Source organism: Phaenicophaeus curvirostris, chromosome 13 (genome assembly GCF_032191515.1).
Source record: "Phaenicophaeus curvirostris isolate KB17595 chromosome 13, BPBGC_Pcur_1.0, whole genome shotgun sequence".
Lineage (NCBI taxonomy): Eukaryota > Metazoa > Chordata > Aves > Cuculiformes > Cuculidae > Phaenicophaeus > Phaenicophaeus curvirostris.
The window spans coordinates 16553069-16576955 of NC_091404.1; the positions used below are offsets into that span (position 1 = coordinate 16553069).

At 34.7% G+C, this 23887-nt stretch overlaps 1 protein-coding gene across 4 annotated transcripts in view; it reads right to left on the bottom strand.

Moving 5' to 3' along the window:
* The window catches only part of DIAPH2 (diaphanous related formin 2), a 194115-nt gene that overhangs the window by 81357 nt on the left and 88871 nt on the right, over window positions 1–23887 (bottom strand). For all 4 annotated transcript variants that reach the window (XM_069868009.1, XM_069868008.1, XM_069868007.1 and 1 more), the window contains one exon: window positions 17077–17202. In XM_069868009.1, the coding sequence (XP_069724110.1) occupies window positions 17077–17202 (126 nt within the window). The remainder of the gene's footprint in view (window positions 1–17076; window positions 17203–23887) is intronic.

Below are 23887 nucleotides of genomic sequence, written 5' to 3' on the forward strand. Positions count from 1 at the left end.
TTGGTATAGTTCAGACTTCAATGACATTTAACTGTAAAAAAGGAAATGAAAGTTTAATGGCAAGAATACATTAAATAGGTAATAGTGTCGCATTGCTGAATTATTGAGCACAGTCTAGAAATTTTAGAAAAACATGAATTGCCTTAAAGTCAGCAGACTGCCATCTGGAATAACTCACTAAAATACTAAGAAAAAGAAACACAGGTATATAATAATACAAATTTTATCTGGCTCCTTTAAATCAACCTATTATGTTATAGTAGTATATATTATATTATATTAAAATGGAATCCCAGATTAATTTATTAAAAAATGACTGAAAAGTCTGAAATGAAAATTTAAAAAAAAAAAGAAAAACGTATAAACATTACACATTTGAAATTAATTCTTTGAAACAAAGCTCTCAGCATCAAATTCTCCATTCAGGTTGCATATTAAATGTGAGAAACAAACAGAGCAAGCATTAAAAAACAAAGAAAGAAACAATACTCCTAATGAAGCTAGAACGTATTTTGAAGGGACATCGTGGAAACACACACTGCAATTCCAACATTATTATGGTTTATCTAATAAGTATCAAACTGGAAATAAGAAACACCACTAACAGATGGCTTGTAAGACAAAAGAATGTTGTTAAGACAGATGATTACGATGGGCAAAGAAGAGTGTTTTAACTACTCTTAATTTTGAAGGTAAGTCCCTGTTGTAGAGACAATGGCTTCTAGGTCATATGCCATGCCGCATTAACAAAGTTAATTTGTCACACTCTATATGCTTCACACAATCTTAGAAAATTTTAATAACTTGAAACATCATCTCAAAATGTACTACAAGTCACTGCAAAGACAAATCAATACAGTAAATCCAGAGGAGGAAAGCCATACTTGTCTATGCTATCTCATGAAAAAAACATTACTGAAAAATCTAAGGTATTAAAACTTTGCATAGTGGAAATACTTAATGCCAACAGTTTTCATTAACATAGATTGAAGATTCAATAGGTGTTGATTTAAAAACTGTAAACAAGGTTTCATTCTTAGCGTTCTGAACCAAAACAAAAAAATCACAGAACTAAGTGCAAAAATGCTTGTTCACCCAGAAGAAATGACTTTATTCACCACAAGCTTGTTTTTCCATATAAACACATTTTTTAATTTCTTTCACAACCATAAGAAAATTCTAAACCAAGAGTTTACTGTAAATACTATTACTGATGAATAAATAAATAACAAAAGCACCAAAAAGACACCTAGAACCATACAAATGGGCTTCTAAATATGAATACATGGAGAGTTACTGCTTTACGAAGATCGGGAAATACACCACTGCAACAATAACAGAACCATATCTAATGGCCATCAAGGCAACTTTGTACTTAATTATCCTTACTGCAGTTTTGAAATACTTATTTTAGTGCTTACTAGGTAAAGGGAATTTTATGCCTTTTAATCCATTTGCTTTTTTCATTTTAATAGTGCTGCAGAAGGCAACTACACAAAACTAGTCTGAGATCTTCTAGATGTCAGGTTTGCCTTTCTGAAAAAGTATTGTTTCAGTTTAAAATTTGCACGTGCTTTCCAAAAGCACTACCCTATTTCACTGGATTCAACACATGACCCTGAGATTAACAAAATCCATCAATCACTGTTCAGTAATTGGTACTAAAAATTTATGCTTTACCATGCAACCCACTAAAATTCTCTGTATGCCTGTTGCTAAAGAACGCTAAAGAAAATTAAAACACAAATGAAGAACAAAAGAAAACATCTTTTAAACTACAAAGATACAGGTACACACAGGTCATTCACTGCCATTATCCTTATAATTTTATTAACTTCTGCTGCTACATTTCAGTTATCTACTGATTCTACTTTTCCCCATTTCTTCTTGCTGTTAAAAAAAAACAAGCAAACAAACAAACAAAAAAAAAAAGGCTGGGAAACTTCCACACTTGTTGTTTTCCCTTATTTTAAGAGGATTTTGTTTATGTGTTTGCATTACAGCTGCCAACTTAAGCTTCCATCCAGTTCTGTTGTTTGCTTGATAATGACCACCACAAGGAAGGGAAAAAAACGTTTAGGAACACTATTCTCACTGCAAAAATCCTAAGCATAGTGGCAGTGTCAGAATACAGGTAAACAGTAGCACAGCCGTATAAAGTCAGCTGTAATGACTGAAAATATCTTTTTTGTAAGTCAGCCAGTGAGTTTTTACACTGTGAAACACAAGATGACTTGTTTGCTGGCATTTGAATGCAATGCCTAAGTTAATTCACTTAATTAAGCAAGCAATGGATACAAATGTTACCATGACACTATATTACCACATCATGCGAGAGATCAAGAATCTCTAATTACTATCAACAGCAGAATTAAAATCTTGATGCCCATATTAGGATCATAACCCTGGTACTTCCATGTTTTCTACTGGTTTCTTCCACGTAAAAAGATGAGAAAAAAGATCAGAGAAACCAAGGTTAAAGTCTGAAAATCTTCTGGAGGGCAAGTCATCAATTCTACCATAACATCTGTTACGAATTTCACATCCCTGTATTAATAACTTGAATAACAAAGTTAAAGTGCGTGAACACACAAAAAACTCACTTGCCCAAAGGCAACACCTATTACTGTCAGCATTTACAAAGGAAAGGAAAGTCAACACTGACAGCTTGGCATTCATCAACAATAAATATGCCACAGGAGAAAGAACATGGGTAATTTAACTATAATTATAAAAACCAGCAGTTACAGAGGCCCCTCTCCAGGGCACACAGTCACTATAAAAATGGAGCGTAAGGGATGTTGACTACAGGTCTGAAACAGGAAAACAAAAGGACCTGAGTTGATGCCTTTTGTAGTTGATGCTACCTCAAGAAGAAGCAAGAACACACTGTGAAAAACAAGGAGATACCTGCCAGAAACTTCATAACACTTCCCAAAAGCATTTCAAAGACTGAATAGAAACATTTTGACACGTCCTTCCAGCAATTGGTAACAGGATGCTGAGAATAGGTGAAAGCAGCATCCCATTGGGAAAGTTTTTCATGTAATGCTTGATTCTCAAAAGTTTGTGCTGACATAATAAAAAAAAAAAATTAAAAAAAAATAAGAAAGAGGCAGCTGGTATTACGGTATAGATGGATTAACTCCTAGCAGAGAGCAAAACCACAAGGACAAAAGAAAACAAAGGCCCACTAGGAACAGGGATGGAAGATGTTCATAAACATACTGAACCTAAAGGGAAAGAAACAATGTATTTAGCATAATTATATTAATTGTCACTACACTGAGGCAAAAAACAATCAGCCTGGATTTTTCTAGGAGTCTAGAAAACAAAGCCAACTAAACTTTATTTATTTAAATACCTGATCTACTTATGTTTCAAATAACTTCTGTTTTACTGAATGTATCAAGGCTTCTTATTTTACTATATACACTGATACCAACATTCATTACAGACAGAAAATGTTTTCAAAAGACAGCACAGGATCATTTAAAAGACAGAAACATGGCTTCATTATAAATCCCTCTATGATTTCCTTCAAATTTGTCCGCATCAGTCTTTAAGTGCATTTCTAGCTGTTCGTTTCTACAGTTAGATTTTATGTTACACACTGGTTTTAGATAAAAATTATAGTGAATCATAACTTCGAATTTACAATAGGAAAACTGGTAATCCATTTACATTTCTGATGCAAATAACTTTTTTGTTAAAAAAAAAACAGTTTTGTTGGTTTTAAGTTTCATGTTGACAAATCTGCATTGAGGAGTGCAAAAAGTCCATGTGAGCTATGTCATCAGGCAAGGAAAAAGCTTGGAGCCTTCAAAATCCTAAATACTACAAGAACATGTATTCTTTCCTGTTTTACTGAATTTACAACTGGAAATAATTTATTATTTTGTTCGCTATTCCACATTCTTGAGAACTCATTTACTGCTCTGAAAATTTACAATTTCCATCAGAATGTTCCGTCTCAGATAATACTGCTTAATTAAAACCAGCTTATTAAAATTTCCATGACAAATTATATATTTGAATGTTTCTCTCCTGTCCTGAGCTGAACCACTGAATTAATGTCAGCAGTACTTGAAGCAGGAGGAAATGTAACTGCACATCATAATGCTACCTTATTATTCTGGAGATACACATTCACACTACAACTCTTTACAGGGACAGATATATTTGGAATACCTGGAACAACTAGGATACGAACAGTTCGTGTTTTCGTAAAATAAAAACTTCATTATTAATCCAATGCAGAGTCCATAAATATTAATGGTATAAAACCAGTGTACTGCATTTATTGTGTATTCTTCTATCTTGAAGAATATAAAAGTTAGTTGAACTTCCATTAACTTCCATTAACCTCCACTGTCAGTCAGCTCAATCCATAACATGTTACTGCAGACACTGTGGGAAAAATCAATAAACATGCTGAAAAACTGACTGTCCCAAATGCTTGAAAATAAAATTGTTGCAGCCCAAAATGATATAGTTGAGGGAGAACTAATTAAGCAGAAAGAATAAACACAAAACAGCTGATTTTTTTGTGTGCGTGCGCTTTTACAGAATATTAGGTAAGACATGCAAAAGTGGGATTAAATAAACATTTGTGACACCACTCATCAAAAATGTTGCATTTTACCAATATCAATGTGTGGATCACCAGATCTGCTCACAAATTAACCTTATTCATAGGTGGCACTTGACATCCTTAGCAGCAGGAAATTACTAACAGGAGGAAATTAACTGTACAGTAGAGCAGGCAAGAAATAGAAGACTGCTTCCATGGAGAGGTCTGCATTTATGCGCACGGGGACTTTAATAAAAAAATCACAATTTAATTCTATTTGGACATCTACATGTCTGAATTATGTGTTGAGTAGCAGCCAAGCTAAGCTTAAATGGGTGACTGAGCACTGGAACAGGATGTCCAAAGAGATTATGGAATTTTGGAGACACTCAGGAGGCATATGGACATGCTTCCATAAACCTGCCAGAGATGGCGCTACTGGAGAAGGGGATAGGACAAGAAGTTCCTTCAAAACCCAACCATTCTGTGACTCTCGGAAATCTAAGTGAATAAGGCTTTGGTTTTTCTGTTTATACATAATTTCAACTTCAACATAAAATATCTCAAATAATGTCTCTCTAAACTGGATATATGATGCAAATTCATTCATTAAAAAAATCCCAAATTTACAAGTTTTACACATTATACCTGACCTAAATATAGCTTTTCCCCCTCCAAGCATGCCAGAATCAAATCAGATTGAGAACTGAAGAGAAACATGAAACATCAAGAATAAAACAATTGCCAGAATCTTCGCTATGAACTATAAACACTGTTTTAAAATTACCTTGCTGAACAGTTCATTAATTCAACAAATCAAATGATTTTACTACTTAAACTTGTTTTTCAATGAAATAGATTGTTCTCATCATCATCAGAATTTTACAAGATACTGACAAAACAGCTAAACCAAGCATAAGGGACAAATAATTGAGTTTATCTGGTCTGGGTTTGATCGAGCTTGCTATCCACACTTAAGCCAACTCACTACCTATCTTGACAAAAAAAGAGAACCAAACCCAAGCTTCACAATCATCCATGAAAATAATGTAATCTATTGACATGATCAACTACAACTAAAACTAAGACTGCTTGTTCATCTATTACCATGCACTGTTCACAGAGTAAAACACTTCCTACAGGTACACTTACCTACAACTAATACTAGAGAAATCCACTTCAATAAGAAAGCAAATACTTTTGTAATGATTTCCATATACTACCAGTATGTGTAAAAGTTTACTGAAAATATTTCAACCATACAAACAGCATTCTGTCATTTCAAAACTATAGCACACTGCTTCAGAGCAGGAATCTGGATCAAGGAACTGCCAAACTAAGCAAAAAATATGGTTTCTATAGCTAGAAGAGAGATTTTGATTTTCAACAGTAATGCCATCTTTAATGATGTTCCAGTGCTCCTAGTTTCTAATCTCCAAGCTCATTCATCATAGAGCATTCTTTGAATTTCACTGAAGGAACACAAACAGAACTTATTAGCTGAAGACAGAAATTCAGCTTTAATAACAGTAAGTCATTTACACTGATAGCTTTATTTTCACCTGCTATCAGTATGTAAACAGACGCTAACAATTTTATCATTCACATTACATACATAATGTATCTCTGTAACTACACAGAAGACAAGACTTCTGGAGCATACGGAGATAATTATGAAACATAATTATATACCTAATCTTTGCCCCCTGTTGAAACCCTTTGTTTTCTTAAAATAAAAAAAAAAATAAAAAGATGCAGAAATCTTCATTACAGTAAGCCTCAGCTACCCAAATTAGAACCCAAGACCCACAGAAGGAGCCCCATTTTCTCTGCTTACACAAAACAACATACTTCTAAAGAGTTTAAGATTCACTAATAAAATAGTCATAAAAAGCTCAGTGTGAGAATTCCTTTCTCTTTACAAAGCAAATTACCTCATCAAGCAGAATTTGACAGAATACCCACAAAAAACCTCACACAAGAACAGTTGCTTCTTAGCCATCATACAGCAAAGAGGTCTGTTCCTATCTCTGGTCTTCGTTACATTAGCACCTAAAGATATCACTAACTATCAGAATAATTTAATACAACTGCATTCATCATGTACAGACAGTATTTCAATGTTTGCTTTCATGAAAATAAAGCACACAAAGAACACAGCCATCTGATAACAGCAGTAGCTGTGACCTGCTCCTTCTCCCCAATTTGCCAAATCACACTTAAGTTCATGCTAATTAAGACGACATTTTCTAACTTCTCCCTGAACGGCCATAAAACTTCCATCATGATAAAATCTAGAGAAGTCTGCCAATATTTACTTCTAGCTCTAAGCAATCATATCAATTCCTAAGTTTCATGCATTCAAATTTCTCAATAATGAAAAGACGATTTCCATTGATTCTACATACACCACTTTACTATGCACAGGAGAAAGCTTCTGTCAACATAATTTCAATACTGCCTTTTTATTTATACTTCTGTTAATCAGGATGCAAAGATCAGTGCTCATTTCTCCAAAAATCCCATAGGAACTCTCCAGGCAAAAACTGATAAACAAGGGCCTATTTTATAAAATATTCAGTCCGAGGAACAAAGCTCCACAGGCTGTTTCTTAAATTGGTTTATATTGGAAACGTCTGCTCAAAGACTTACAATGCCGATTTAGAATTTTCCTGTGGTAGCATGAAGAAGAAAACTTTAAAAATAAATAAGAGCACTCGGGTCTTCAAACAGAACACATAAAAGGCAGCACTTATAAGGCCACAGGCTAGAGAGAAGGGAAGACCTTGACTATCTTAAAAAAAAATAATTTTTAAGGTTAGAAAAACTCCAGAATTAGAACTAAGTATGAACATAAATTAACATAAAAGCTTATTTTTCCTCCTTCAGAGGAAAAGACCACTGATGACTTCAGAAGTCAAGGATTTTTATCTCTAAGAGGAAAACAATCCCCCACATCCTTACCCCTTATTTTTAAAGGAAGACAGAAAGATCAAAACAATTGCTAAAAAGTCTAGTACTCCTGAAAGCAAAGCAAAGCTTTCATCTTGACAAAAATAAAGCTTTATTTCCACTGATGAAGTCACCAGAATTTAGAATCTTCTTTTGCAAAAACATGCTGAGAGGAATTGAATTTACTGATGTCCCTGACGGATGACAGACATCCTTTTAAGAGAATGGCAAAATGCCAGAGATGAATGAAAGAGGTGGACTGTTTAGCTTCATTTGTTACAAAAAAGAAGTTGAGAGAGCTGTTAAAAATAAGGAAAAAAGATTATACCAGATAAAAAAAAAATGAAACACAGAGGTACAGACCTAACTTCACACTCACTCTACGGTTAGGCAATTCATGATCTTCCCTCATAGTTCTTAAGCCTTTTTAGACCTGCAGCACATAGTTCAATGTTACAGTGGCACGAAGACAGGATGACTGACGGGAGTGCTCAAACAGGGATACAAGAAGATGATGGGACAGAAGGAATGCAGAACCAGTCATTTAATACCACAGTACAATGTAAACAATTGTCCAGTTAATTATTCCAGCTTGGTAATGCTTTACAGATTATTCTCCTATATTTGTACAAAACTCACAGATCCTTGCTCAGACGCTTCAAAATCATGATCGCATTTCTGCCCATAAGCCCATATTAATAAGTCTGAAAAGCAGTCACTCCCTATATACTTCATAAAGGTGTTTTTCCAACACCTTTTAGTACGGAAATCATCTCATTCTTGACTCAGTTGTCATTTGTTATTTTTGTGAAAATAATTGAAATAATATGAATAGTGTTGTTTGTAGTCTTTTCAAACTCAAATCTGTCTCCTTTTTTGTGGTGGCAAACAATTAATTATAATCACTATTCATGCATTAATTAGAAAGCAACACTGAAGACATAATAGTCAAGAATATATCAAACAAAATGTTGCAACAGTAATTGATTTATAGCATACCTTCCCTGGAGAACAATTACATTAAAATCTGTTCAGATGAATAAAAACAACTAAAACACAGCTAGTACAAACAAAATGATTTTGCAAAATTTGGTTTCCATATTATACTAAAATTAATGTGACTGTTTCAAACAACGCATTGACAGTGTTCTAACAATGATAAAAATAAATTAGTCATTGATACCTATTTCAGCAAACTCACGGTACGGTAGCCACTGCTAGAAATATTATATTAGCCTTTGGAACACAGTGAGATGCCTTAAACAATCATTACAGCTTTGTGTGCCCTAAATCTTTCAGAGGAACTGCAACCATATTCACTTTCTCTTTGATCATGCAGTTTTTCCTTACTTCATCTGGATTTAATTATGAGAGGTATGTTTGAGCTGTCAGTCGTACCCTGTTTTAACAAGCTTCAATCAGTAGATCTGATGGGTACTTCATCTAGATAAAGCTTTTTGGGGAAGGAAAGTGTGGGGAAGGAAAAGAGAAGGACTTCTTATATTTCTAGGTTTCCTTTAATGCAGCAATGTCAGAAGTCCTCATTTTCTTGTTTTTAGAAATCTCAAAAAGTTTAGATCATATATTTCAAGAGATGTTAAAAATCAAGGAGGCAAAGGAATGAATTTATGTCACTTGATTAAAAAAAAAAAAACAAACCACAGAATAAGTTTATTCAAATTGAGATTTCTTTAGTGCAAAACAACTGTTGTAATGAAGTGTTCAGAAATTCAAGCACAGACGAAAATGAGAGCGAAAGGCTACACGCTTAAAGTGGGAGCCTATTTTGCATACAAATAGTATGCTGAATACCAGGTGCATACTCAAAACCACATATCATGCACAACTGAGTAAAATGGAGAATGTCCTTTCCCTCCTCTTCTTTCTCCAGATACAGTTACATATTTTTGGTATTAATAATGCATTTACCTAGCAATTATTTGCTAGGAACTAACCATGATATCCACACAAATAGCCTTGTCCCAAAGACTGGGAATAAAACAAGGAAAAGTTAGTAAATTGAAGTAATTGCTCAAATTTCTATCTTGGCCAATAAAAACGGCAGGATATTTCTTAAACAAATGTTCTGTTCAGACACAAAAGCAACAACCACAATCACAGGCCACTCAGGATCTGAAATGAAAGTTTCTGATACTCAGACCACACATAGAAAAAAACTAGTGCACTTCCTTGATAACACAACTCCCCTTCCAAAAAGTTTTTTTATCATCTTTTTCTTTTGGAAGACTCAAGAAAGGCAAAAATCTCTTCTATCAACACCTGATTTTTATAAAGCAATGACTTACGACAGTTTGATTTTGATCAAAAAATCAAAGAATTTTGTGCTGCAGCTCCAAATATTTATAGTGTCTTCCTTTAATTTCTTATTTTAAAATAAGGACATAGCAATTAGAAAATGGATCCCTAAGAGATTAACATTGTAGCAGTACAAAATTCTTTATAAAAGATGTCTTTCAGTGATCCAGACAATTTGGTTTAATATAGATCCAAGGATGAAAGCATAGATTACGTTAGCTTATCACAACCAAGAAGCCTTCAGATTTCCATGTATATAAGTAGATTTTTGCTCACAGAATTTGATTATTTAGAATTTCGTAAACAAACAGCCTTTTCCTCGCATTTAATTTTTCCATGCATCAGTGTAAATTACTGTCAAAAATATTTGCTCTCACTAGTCAGTCAATATATGCTCTAAAAATTCATTTCATCAACTTTCTTACACTTTTCTCCTCTCTCACATAAAATTGTTTTCAGTACCAGCTTTGAAGCACAGTTCTAAACGTAGTCTTCAAAGTGCAGAAGAGAATGGAGCTCCCTCATGTGGTACATAAAAATAATCTCTGGGATTAAAGCAAAAAAATCCAGCACAAATCTACAGTCAACTTTGTAAAAAGATTCATAACTTTTATCCACTGCATGTCACAGCAAACACGATACGATAATGTGTTGCGGGTCTAGAATATTTAAACACAACAGAAAAAGTATACTTAACCTTTTATTAATTCTACTGACCTTCATGACAAATACCCAGTCATACAAACTGCGACACCAGTCATGCAAATATTTCAAAGCAATTTTAGTGGGGGATTAATTCCTTTTTTTCAGGGTGAAAAATTAGGTAAGTGAAAGGATTAGTAAATGCTACAAGGCCACACTGACATTTCTCAGTGGAAATGAAATTGAATAGCAACAGTCATATCATAACCATCATTGAACAACAGGATCTCCTAAACAGGGATGGCTTCTGTGTGAGTGCTGCTCTGCTGCTCAGGACTAAGATCTTTAGAAAGTGTTTCTGATGTTGTGCCTTTCAATTGCAAGAGGTCCTATCCATATTTCTGACCTGCCCATTATCTAAGTTTATACAGGTACCCATTAAAAAGGTGCACAGCAGATCATTTTACATGCTGAGAAGGCACTCTCTGAGTGTATCTGAGCTCGACAACATCAAGTAGCAGTCTTTTTTTTTTTTCCCCTCTCCACAGCTTAGTAACGTCAATTGAATATATAAAACTAAACATAGCACAAATTGCTTGTAATCTGATTTTGAACTTGGCAGGGTCAGTTCTTCAATAGGATTCAAGCTGCTGAGATTCTATGAGCTTGAACAATTAGCAATGCAAAAAATGGAGAAAGAAAACACTGTTTATTCATCGATGCCCTGAATTTTCTAAAAAAGCCACTAGTTCGGAAAAGAAAAGCAGATTATATGTATGTCCTAATTCTTCCTATCTTCTATCACAGTGCTTTCAGAAGCAGGATTTTCTGCCTATGCTGATGAAACACATCAGACCTTCAGATGTACTTCTAAGAATTACAAGCACGATCAGTTTAATCAAGTGTGTCTTGGTTGCTTTAGCATATCCATTTAAATATGATGTGAGTGTTCAGAGATAAAAGGATTTTAAATGTAACCTCTCATAAAATGATACACTGCTGATTTCCTTTTCAAAAGTGCATTTTAGTCATTCTTTTCTCGCAGTTAGTTTGGGCAACACAAAATAACGTAAATTTGGGGCATACATGTTTGGTGGCTGTCAAACAGCCAAACAACTCACTGAAATCTCAAATCCAATACCCAAATCACAAATTTCTTAGTATGTGAACTTAAAACTGGGCATCCTGGATGCAAAATGTAATGTACACCAATCACATTTTTTTCAAATGTAATTCCATTCATGTTCCTACTTCAGCACATGTCCTCAACCCTTACGGTCTGGTAAGAATCAAGTCAAATAGGCAAGCAGCACAGGAAGAGCCAAGACACAAGATTATTTTACATTTCATCTATGTAATATTTTTGGCTGTACTTTTCTTCAATATAAAGTGAAAGAGAACCATCAACTCCATAACTTCAACAGCAAATAAATCTTTACTTTTCTGTGCTGTACCTTGAGTAGGAAGTGTAAAGCCTTTTTCCTCTTCCACTTACTATTTCAATATAGGGTAAAAAAAGGGGGGTTGCCAACAGAAAATTCAAGAAATCACAAGTTTATCTCATATTTAAATGTAAACAACTACAAAAATAAAATAGTCTTAAATAATCAATACCACATAGAACACTTAAGTGTTGTAATACCAGCACTACAAATGCTCATAATTTGTTGATATTAACCAAGATCCTAAAGTTTCAACAATTGTTTTATGAGTGATAACAAAACAGACCATACAGTGATCTCTGCTGATTATCTTAAGAATAAAGTAAATCTAAGTTCAAGAGAGTTGAACAAAGATTGAAGTAGTCCACTTTTCCCCCTGTGGAAAAAAAAAAAATGATTTTGAAGTTCCCTTGTTTCTAGCCCTCCCTCATTTACAAACAGTATCAATAAAATTACTTTAATGCTATTTGTTCGGGTTTTTCCACGTTAGCAAGAAAGACTAACAATGGTGGAAAACATCAAAAAAAAAGCTTAACTGAGAATTTAATCAAGTGTTCACTTCTTCTAATGCAAGACTTGGAGAGAATAAGTGACATCTTGATATCTCAAACTGGAATAAGTCACTCCTGTTTAATTTCCTTCCACAGTATGCACTCATAAGCCTTCCTAATAAGACTCCTGCCTGGTGCTAGCATATCTTAAGACATGTGCTTTCTGCTTCCTGCTCCTTGGAGTTTGTTTTTAACTGTAAGCAGAAGGCTTCACTTAAAACACATGCTCAATACCAAGAAAAACAAAACACCCTGATTTATGTAACCATCAGTATAAGAACTAACGTCCTACATCCAGGAGTGAAGCCCTTCTGTAAGAAACATAACTTCATACCACATAACTTGAAAGTGACAGTAATTGCCTTTTCATTGCATTTTTTGGACAACATATGGTCTCTGACTTGGGGTATTTTATACGGATTAATAGCCAGTCTCTTCCAAAAATATGTTTTTCAGTCAAGAACTGCACTTTCCAATGAAAGTGTTTTCAAATATCATTTCTTTAGATAGCAAGAACAAAAACTTCATATCAATATTGCAAGAAAAGGCACATGTATAAAACTGTCTTAAGGATTATACATGACCTAGAAATGAATGGTTCTCTTTTCCAGTTCCCAAAGTACTAAAAAATGCCTCTACATTTAAAAACACAAATACATTCAGGCAATAGATAGTTACGCCAAATGTAGGAATATATATAAAAGTTCCAAGAAATTCTCCCCCTTTGGGCTTTTCAGAAGCCCCCGGTAATGAGAAAATTCAGATATTAATGTAGATGCTCGTGCAGAAATAAAAAAGAAGGCACCAGTGCATTTCAAATTCTCAGAAAAACAAAAACACACTTTCCTAAAAATGACATCTCAAAACACTTAGTGAATTATTTTTCCATAACAAGCAAGGAGGAAATCCCAAGTGTTAACAGATGACAAAGAGTGTTAATGCCATTAACATTCTTTCAGTACTCTGTGTTAATGTGTAAATGATGTCCTGCTGCTTTGTCACTCTGAGACATGAAAAAAGGTTCATAGCCACTTCCAGAAACTGAGATTCTGATTCAGAGTATATTTGTTTCTTCCCTAGTGGCCTGCTATGAGAGATTCTGCAGCACAGTGGCTCATACAAGAGAATTATCAGTTGATGTTTAGTGCACATTAAATATTATCTAACATTCTCGGTACATAAAAGTCACACACACACTTAAAAGTAGGCTTCTCCCCAGATCATTTCACTACCACTGAAATACATCAAGGAACTAATAAATCTCTAACAACAACAAACCTAACAACCAGTGATTGAACAGCATGCCCTCCCACCACGCTAGACTCTACCACTTCTCCCTTCTCCTCAGAATGAAGCTCCTGCCCATTTTCTAGAGGACTAAACCTTTGCCTCAGGGATGCATGCACATGCTGGGAAGGGGGAAAACGTGGTATTTCTTATTTATGCATCTATAGTTCTAAGTAAAGATTAATTGGTAAGTTAACTCTGTACAACTTTTCATTACTCCCTCTGAAATAGCTTTTGATTCTGTTGTCTTTAATCTTTCTTAATAACATTTAAAGTTAAACCCCATTAATCTGGATATTTTCCTCAATCCCCAACTAGACACTCATATTTTAACATCACTAAAAAGAAAAGAGTATATACACTCCTATGACAAGTGTAAAATTCAGAGTTTTCTAGTAAAAAAAAAAAAATCTTCAATTAAAGGCACAAGCTATGAAATAGAGTGAAAGAAACTTCTCATGTTTAAAGCTGAATTATCTAGAATTTGATATTCAAGCAAAATACAATTCTAGCCATACATCAAATCATGAAAAAGATGTCTGAAAAGTCAGACATAAATTATTTAATATAGCATGAAATCACAGAAAGAATATTTTAATCCGTCTCTTTTATTTTCCTTAACCACACTATATTATACTTGGTTATAGCTGCAATCCTCATTTTGAAATCAGCTATTTGACCAACCAAACAGTCAGCTTCACGATCCTAAAGACTTCAGGGAGTGTTATAAGAATTCCTCAGAGTGTTATGAGAATTCCTTAAAACTGCACGATAGCAACTATAAAAAGAAGTTCAGAATCCCACAGTATTTGCATAAAGCTCTCAAGAAGTTCACAGCATTCATTACAAACAACAGACACGCACTTACAAGATGCAGAACTCTGCTCCAGCAAGTAGCAGTTATGGAAGTTTGAGCTCTGTTTACTAACTGAGTGCAAAGTTCCACTACAGTGATGCTGGTAACCGAGCCAGATTTTTGATGCAGAAAGAGAGATAAATAATATTACATTTTTTTCACTCTTCACATATATGAAGCGACCGCTATTGCATATAAACTTAAGTAACCCGATCACAGTATAAACAGCCTCTCATAGAGGAAAAGGAGCCTACAAACAAAACCCAAAAATCTTCAAAGGTTTTCAAGGTGTCACAATGCTTTGAGACTGAAACCACAGGGAGTCAAACCAGCACTATCATGTCTATTTAAGATTGTATGAGTGATTTTTCTCCTTTACAGATGCAGCAGAACTTACATTGGTTGAATTTATGATGTCAAGATGGCATACTATAAATACCCACAAGCTTTTAGTTAAAATGAAGGTATGTAGCATGATAGTGGCATTATTTGCTGCGACTATTATATTCTGCTTAAATCAAATGACATGATTGTATTATGTCTTAATTACCAATGTCTTACAAAAGATGGCAATAAGCCTGCAGCTACATCTGAGTTTTTTACCTTATTCATTGAATTTTATGATCATAAACGGAAAAAAAACCAAAACACCTTTAAGTTGGAAGTCCCACTGACAATTACAGAACCATTTCACCTGTATAACTGCACAGCTCTAAAGGAAGTGATGTAAATCGAAAGTGCTACTCTCAAAATTATTTCATTTAGTTGCCTATAGTCTCAAATAGCTATTCTAATAATATTAACCCTTTTGCTCATCTGTAAACAATAAAATCATCTATTAAAATAACAGTTCAATATGTATTAAGTTAGCAGATTACAGTCAAAGCTGCATGATTTAAACTCTAACAGTATTACTTCAGAGTTTTTTAATCAATGGGGTATATTGACCCAAACACATTACTGCTGCAATATATTGCATTTTTTCAAACTGGTTCTAGAATAGCTTTATACTACTCTTCCTGTCTTTCTATTTTATTCCTCAAGTAGTTCTAAGCCCTTATTAAGCATTCAAGAGTTACATCAAGTAGCAACTACAGTTGGGTTTGGTTTTTTTTCTAATGTCTTGAATTATCAGATGATCATTCTTCTTTAAGAAATTCAGGCGATAAATTGCACAGCAGAACAAGGTAAGCATTACCTACCTAGCTCTTTTTTCACCAAATCACTTGAGTGATGCAAATATTTTTTATAAGTACAGTAAGTACATAGGTAGCAAAACAGCAAATGGCAAAGCATTTACTCGACAACTGAAGTATAATGTATACAACCTGTAAAACGGAGCTGTCAAGCTTAAAAAGAAAATATAGTTGCAAAAGGTGCGTTTCAGTATGTTGGTTTCCCTTCTGAACAGAGAAGGGCCTACTCGACAGCATTCAGCCTACGCACGTTATAACAAGGCGAAGGACAATTACAAGCCAATATCATAAGATCTTCTGATGTGAATGTATTTCAGGGAAATAATAAGCTGCTGGGTTTTTTAAATAGCAGAACTGATAAATGTGATTACTAGTAAATCTCTTAACCTAGCAAACAAGACAAGGTGGAAGAGACTATGTAAGTAACAAGAAACAATTTTCCACTTAGTCATGAGTTGTCTCTCTTAAGCTGCTTTTCTGCAGTCTTGTCAGAAACTTAAAATAAATCCACACAGAGAAGATACTTAGTATCTTCTTGTGAATTTCTGTCACTGAATCCATTCATATGGCTAATCCCTCTAAAACTTCCAAATACACAGTAGTCAGGAGAACCTCTTCATTACATCCACCTACTAAACGCGATGAGCAGATATTAGCTGCTCTAGACATCTAACAGGGGGAGGGAAGGGAGGATTGAAGATCTCACAAAACCGTAACTTCTGTCTAGTTGCAGTAAGACAGACCCGATATCACATGAATTATCTGCCTTCTATAAATACAAGGAAATCTTTGGACTTGGCCATGTACAATACTCCAAATACTTCCACGTATACAGAAATGTGCTTTCTGCAAAATAAAAACCTGAACTTTTCCTAAAAGAGAAAGAACTTATGATTACTTTTTTCTCAGTTTTGTCAGCTTCTTCCATCTGCAGTTATCTTCACTTGTTACTTCATACTTCTGATCAAAAATAAAATCTGGATATATGACAATTTTGGAGGAAAAACAGGATAGACAGATATAATTTGATATTGTCCCAGAGATTTTACTTACTAGTGTTTAAAGAATCTACAGCCCCTGCTCCTTACAGAAATAAAGGGACAAATCACTCTTGAATACAAAACACATAAGTAATTTCTGTTTCTCTGCACTAAAACAAAAGCACGGAACAGCAAACTTAAAACTTATTTCCTAGTGTTGTAAATACTTAACCAGATGATCAGAACGTTCAGATCACCAATGAAGACATTAAAAAAGGATATGCTCATCTTCTCTACAAATTTATCATGTTCATCTTGTGGTTTAGGGAAATTCTTAATGTCATTTTCCAGACGCTGGATCTGATTGTTCATTGAATCAAGGTTGCTCTTCAGAGTCTGGGCTGAAACTAAAAAAAAAAAAATGACAATGAGTACAAAGCTTCCAGATTCCAGAAAGGGTATCAGAAGGGGTAAAAACAATGACAGTATAAATAGTCTCAGGCACAATTATTCTATTAAGTAGACTCACATTTTTCTGAATTACTGCCCATAAAAATTCTACTCTTCATAAAAATTAAGTGCAAATATCTAATGTAATATACCAAATCATCATATTTAATGTCAAAATGTCACCACTTAATTCTACCATTAGTTCAAATTATTCAATTTCTATTTAAATTTATTGGTAAAAATTCTAATATTTCATTCTTTTAAATCTAATTCAAAGATTAAAAAGTAACTAAGGTTCAAAGAGATTTTACCTTATTAATACAAGTACTTGGTTAAATGAATGATCTTATTAACGCATGTACTCGGTTATAGAAATGATTTAAGGAATAGAGAAAAGTTCAAATGTTTTCCTTTTATTGAAATTAAACTGATTTCTAGAAACCAACATCTGTGAAACCCTCTGTTAACATCAAAGGCAGGTCTGAATAATAAGAGCTACTGAAAATTAAAAATAAGTGCAGGACATGCAGTACAGCACTGAAAAAAACCACGAGAAAGTATTCTAAAGAAACATTGCTCACTGTCAAATGCTACTCTAATGTGTATCACCATTTCTGTTAAACAACCATCAATTGAAACATTACAAGATTAATCTCTATAGGAAAACATCAGATTATAATTTTGAAGGTGAAGCAATAATGTACCATAAAGGAAATTGAGAAGGAGACCAAAAATGACAGTCTCTGCAGAGAAGTCCTTGGTCAAGTCATAATATAAAACTAAGTAAACGCCATAATCCTAAGCTTTATGACATAATTCAAAGCCTACCTATCATTCTCAATCTTATCACAAACAGCCATTTGACAAGCGCTTACTCTTGATTCAAAGATGTAATTTAGAACCAAAGTCTATCTTCTGTTTTTTGTCTCCTCTTCCATTGTTTACAAATGTGCTTTCAAGAACAAGCAGACATTCTCAACACCACTCTTCACCGAAGTGCACTGAAACACTTCCAACGTTTTGCATCTTTCCTCCAAATCCAGTATAGAAGATCTCAAGTATACTCTGTTTCAGAGGCTATTTGTACTCCATAAACTACTTAACCTTTAGTGACAGTGCATGTAATCCTGGTCAATTCTCAGAAAGACACTGCCACAAACAACTTTATGTGTGGAATTGGAGGCAAGAACATCCAGCACATCATCTACTCTGCAGGGAGTGGCCAACTCAATGGACTGTATTGACTGCAGGCAGCTGCCCAACAAAGCTAACACCGTGGATTTACTCATCCTACGATTCTCTGTGTTGTTAAGATATCTACAAGACTTTTGCTTTTTTCAAAGGGTTTCCATTTGTTATTGTTTTTCTATCATAAGCCATTTGTCCAAAAGTTGTATAGAGGTTTTTTAAAAGACCTATTTATTCTCCTGTTTACTTGTAATTTAAAAAAATTGTGCTGTGATTAAGTGAAATTAAACAGTAGAAGGAATTTGATTCAAGACAGCTTGAAAAACAGTACGTTAGAATAAAAATCCCGTAAATAATGAAGCTGTTTCCAGAAGAAAATCAATTCTATATTCTCTGTAAGTAATGATACACATCAGCCATAACAGCAATGATTTAACTTTTCACAAGCATGTTCAATAGTGCACCAATAATGTTGTCTTTATCACAGACATAACCTTGATTTAATCTTCAATTTTTTTTCTATTTTATACTGGAATTGTTAATCACGTAATCTTAAAACTGTAGTGAAAGAGTGTTTTAAGCTTAACTAAACTGGATGTGGGAGAAACATAAATCTATACTGACCATAGAAAAGGAGCATTTTTGCTCGAACTAAATAACCTGAATTAATGTATTATTTTTATAAGCTGTTATGTATTTGGATAAGGAGACAAACAGCACTGAAGTGAAATGCTACAGCTGAAAAATAAATTAGGAGGATACAAATGATAATTTCCTTGATAAAAAGAATGGCAGCTGGTAAGAAAATGGCCAATAAAACAGATAAAGCTAACTGTTTTCAACAATTTGAAAATATTTAAATGTATGACCACTTAGCAGGAGTAGTAGTTTGGCAATGACAAATAAGAACTCGGAGCTTCTGTGATTAAAATGGAAGAGAAGCGTTTTCAGTAACTCTGTTTTATAAAACTAGGCTCAGAAAGCAGTTTACACTAGGTGCATACTGACTTTGAAGAACTTCCCTATTCACAACAAATAATCAAAAAAATGGTAGAATATTCATAGGATCACTGAATTTCAAGGTTAGAAAAACCTCTTGGATCACCAAGTCCAACCATTCCTATCCACCACTAAACCATGTCCCTGAGCACCTCATCTACCCATCTTTTAAAGATCTCCAGGGATGGTAACTCAACCACCTCCCTAGGCAACCTCTGCCAGTGCCCAATGACCCTTTCTGTGAATTTTTTTTTCCCTCATGTCCAGCCTGAACCTCCCCTGGCAGAGCTTGAGGCCATTCCCCCTTGAATATAAGGGCCATTCTCCCTTCATATAAGGATGAATTAATAAGTCTCTGAGAACACGTGTGGGTGGTAGAGGCAGAAGACTGGGGGAACCACAACGTTCACCCTAAATGTTCTCTTGCTGCCAGCACTACACTGAGCAGCAGGTTGTGTGGGCTGCTGCACACTTTGTACATTCTTACACCTTATGTCACAACAAAACCCACATAAACCCAAAAACCTATATACAGACCCATCTTCAAGGCCAAAAGGATGGAAAAAGTCAGCAAGGTTTCTCAATCTGTACCAAACCGTATGAGACCGACCCCTTACTTAGGAATAAGAAAAGAATGACTTGTGGGGAGCTGCTGCAAGATGGGAAGAAATACACCATCTTTATTTTCTCTACCTCAAATCCCTGTAATAAAAGGATTTATGAGACAGAGGAAAAATCCAGTGCCAGACATCAAACATGTATGTTTCAACTAACACATTACCATGCAAAATCACTATTAACTTATAGGACTAATAGAAACAAGGTGAAGATGAAGTTAGGCATATTAATATACTGTCATATTTTTCATGTCCATGGAAGACTAATATAACACCTAGACTTCTCAATATTCCCTCTGCACAAATATCCAATGGAGCCTAATTAATCATGCATCATAAAATTTATGACTTATTGAAAGATTTTGTGTATTCTTGTTTATGTATAATAGAAAATCACAGTCACGGAAGAGAAGTTACAATGTTATTTTGATATGAAAATAGACAACTTTCCCTATATTAATTTCTCCTCTGTCAAAATAAAAAAAAAATAAAATCCGATCCACTTATTTTGGAGAAAGCAGGTGCACAGACTGCACGCTACAGTAAGCTTAGTGAATGTCTGGTAGATCACTTTAGTCCTAGAAAAATGCTTCAAGCAGTTAATCTGATGTTAATGTCAAATGCCAGCTCGTCCCCACAGTCAAGCTAAGCATTTTACATTTACAGTAATACAGTAATAGTACGAAAGGACAGACTAATCCCTTCCAAAATAAGATTGCGTCAGACTAAGAGTCCCCCCCTATAACAAGGGGCAAAATGATACAGTTTGATTAGGTGCAGGATTTCTTGCATAACAAATTCAAAGGTTCTCTAATCAGGATGCAAAGCAGGGATGGCCACATCCACATTTAGTAAAAAGTCTAAACTGACAGTTAAAGACATATTACTTCAGTAAGCAAAGGCAGTCTGTATGAAGCAAATGAACTAGTGGATGTGTAACTCTAGACAGCATTTGTGCCATAATTGCATTCTAAGCGTGCTAACGATTATTTATTTCTAACTGCCTGAGGGCAGGTGGAAGGAGTCTTTCACAAAAGTCTGAAAATCAGTTTGAGGGGAAATGGGTGAGCAAGTACATAACCTGCAGGAATTACAACCATTGATTACTCAATTCATACCACTAAGTGAGTTAAATATTAGGAGAACAAACATTCTGTTGGAGTTAGGTGAGCAGCGGTGCCTCAGCCTGCTTGAGGATTGATTTTAAGAACCACAGTTAGCGTTTGTGTGAGCTTGTGTGTTATCTTAGAGTATGTCTATATATGATATATGTGTATGCATAGATGTATAAATGCCATGATAAATCTCTCAGAGGAATACATATGCGTACGCATGTATGGGGTTTGTGTGATACAGATATGCCATGATCCCCCTGTCTCGCAAGCATGTATGTCCATATATTTATGTGTGTATATAAACAGATATACACCTCCATCTGTGATATATACCACAGTATGTCTGTGTCACAAAACGATCCATACTTGATGCTTCATGGCTGAACAGCTTCCAGACTTGAAAGCAGCACAGTTGCCTTAATGTGTTATTTCTCAGTTAACATGCCACTACTCATATAAGAAATCTTTCCTAACACAGGTATATCCTGTCCACAGGACACAAGCTATGATCATCACGTTGCCACACTGCTAAACAGATAAACTATTGTGCTGAAAAGGTAAATCCAACATTAGAAGAATGATTCTGACGTGTGTGGTACAGGTCTGGCTTTGGTCATAATTACTCCTCAGTACTAAAGAGAAAGAAAAATTGTAGATACCACACGCATTAATTACTTTGTCAGAAAATAGGTCTTCACTATGCAATAGTGTGACAGACCTAGAACAAATTTCAATAGTAAAAATAACTGTGCATTGAAATGTTTGTCCCAGGAATGACACTGAACATAATCATTAGAAGTTCTTAAGAGGAGACAAGATAAACTGTAAAGACAGATGGGGTTAGATAAACTCTTAAGATTATATCCAACCATGCCTACTAACAAGCAAATGCTCTTCTTCCCAGGTAAACATCATGTGTTTTCAACTGAAGTTAGGCATAAGTCAAGTACTGAGAAGAACTTTTTTAGGCCAGTCACTTCTCAATTTCCAAGCAGACCCTGAAATGCGGTAAAAGAAATTAAGTTCATAAACTCAAAAGAAGGATTAGAAATGCTTCAGTGGAGGTTTAAACATCTTGGGGTCAAAGGGAAAAAACTAGACTATTCTAACCAGCTAGGGCACATGATCATCCTCCTCTTGCAAAAAAGGGTAAACTTTCTGACACAGACTACATACACTTAACAGCCAATACATCATGCATAATATACTTATTTCTCTCTGCATCTTATAAAGTTTAGGAAAAACCCACGTGGAAATGTTTTGTTTATATATTATGACCATGTACTGTAAATGAAAACATGTAATTTGAAAAAGCTCTAATGCAGATATATTTCACACCTAGATGTGCATTTTTATGTAGAATTTGCCTCTTGAGATTTCATTTATCAGCAGGATCTCTGCATTTTTGTTGCCTTATCACAACATTGATACTGAATGGTGAAGGTGGCAATGACACAGCTCTGCTTTATCATTTCCGACTTCTACAGTAAAATCATTATCTTAGTTAACCGCAGACAAAGCAGTTGTGCATTAACTCTATTTTCCTATCCATTTGCGAGCACAGATGAGCCGCAATTTAAAGATAAAGAGCACCTTGCAACAAGTCCAGTCCCAAGTAGCTCTTGGCTTTAGAATTTAATGAGATTCCATCTAAGACACTAATTGTCTTTCATTTTGAGATGATGTTTAATGAGGCAGAAGCCCTAGACTGCAATATTGTTCTCCATCAATGGAGAGAAAGGAATCTTAGCAAGCCATATCAGAGAAAATAATACACTACACTAGACCAAAAAAGGGTCACCATCTCAACTGTGATCAACACAACACTAATGTTCACAAATGTATACGACACAATAATATGTCTTACGACAGCAAGAAAACAAGTATCTGATTCAATTTAAGAAAAGCATGACAAATTTTAAACACACATCTGGAAAGCACTATGCCACACAAGCTAAAAAGTTAGAAAAAACAAATTCCAGCTACACACTACTAACAGATTTTTAGCTTCTCAGATTAACAGTCATCTAAAGTGAGGAAATGTAATTTAAATATTACAAGCACTGAAGTGCAAATGCCATTAACAAGCTTCTCTTGACAAGTGAGGCAGTGGGGAAAAAAACTTTGCCCGTTAGGCCTAAAAGCAGAAACATCATGAGCAGCATGTCTTCCTTCTCTCCTCTGGAGCTGAGGAAATTACAAACAGTGCTCATAATCCTGAAACACTCAAAATAGTAACAGAACAAAGAAATTTCTGTCGTTGGCCTATATATAATATCAATGTGCACACAGAGTTGTACTCTGGTTTAGGTAATGAATCTTCTTGTCTCAGTTCCAGAAATTATGTGTCTAGGTACAAGTTTTAAGAATAAAATACTAATTCGGATGCAAACAACACAAGTTAGGAAGACAAAGAATGGACAAACAGTGCATTAGGAGCCCAAAATGTATTACAACTATCACTGTCAGCATAAGCCAATTGTTAAAACTCCTTTCCAAAGCACAGCACAAAATCAGCGATCTTCTAAGTGATATATATTTCAACATGAAATCCCTTCCTTTACTTGGACAGTCATCTAATCCAAGTCATTACTGACTCAAAATTGCCTGTTTCTTAAGGTCACATAAACTGGCAGCAATAGACCAGTTTTCTGAAAAGGAAGAAACTCCTTGAGCCCCTAAGATTCCCCTTCTAGTAGAATCCTGCCATCTGTTATGCTTAT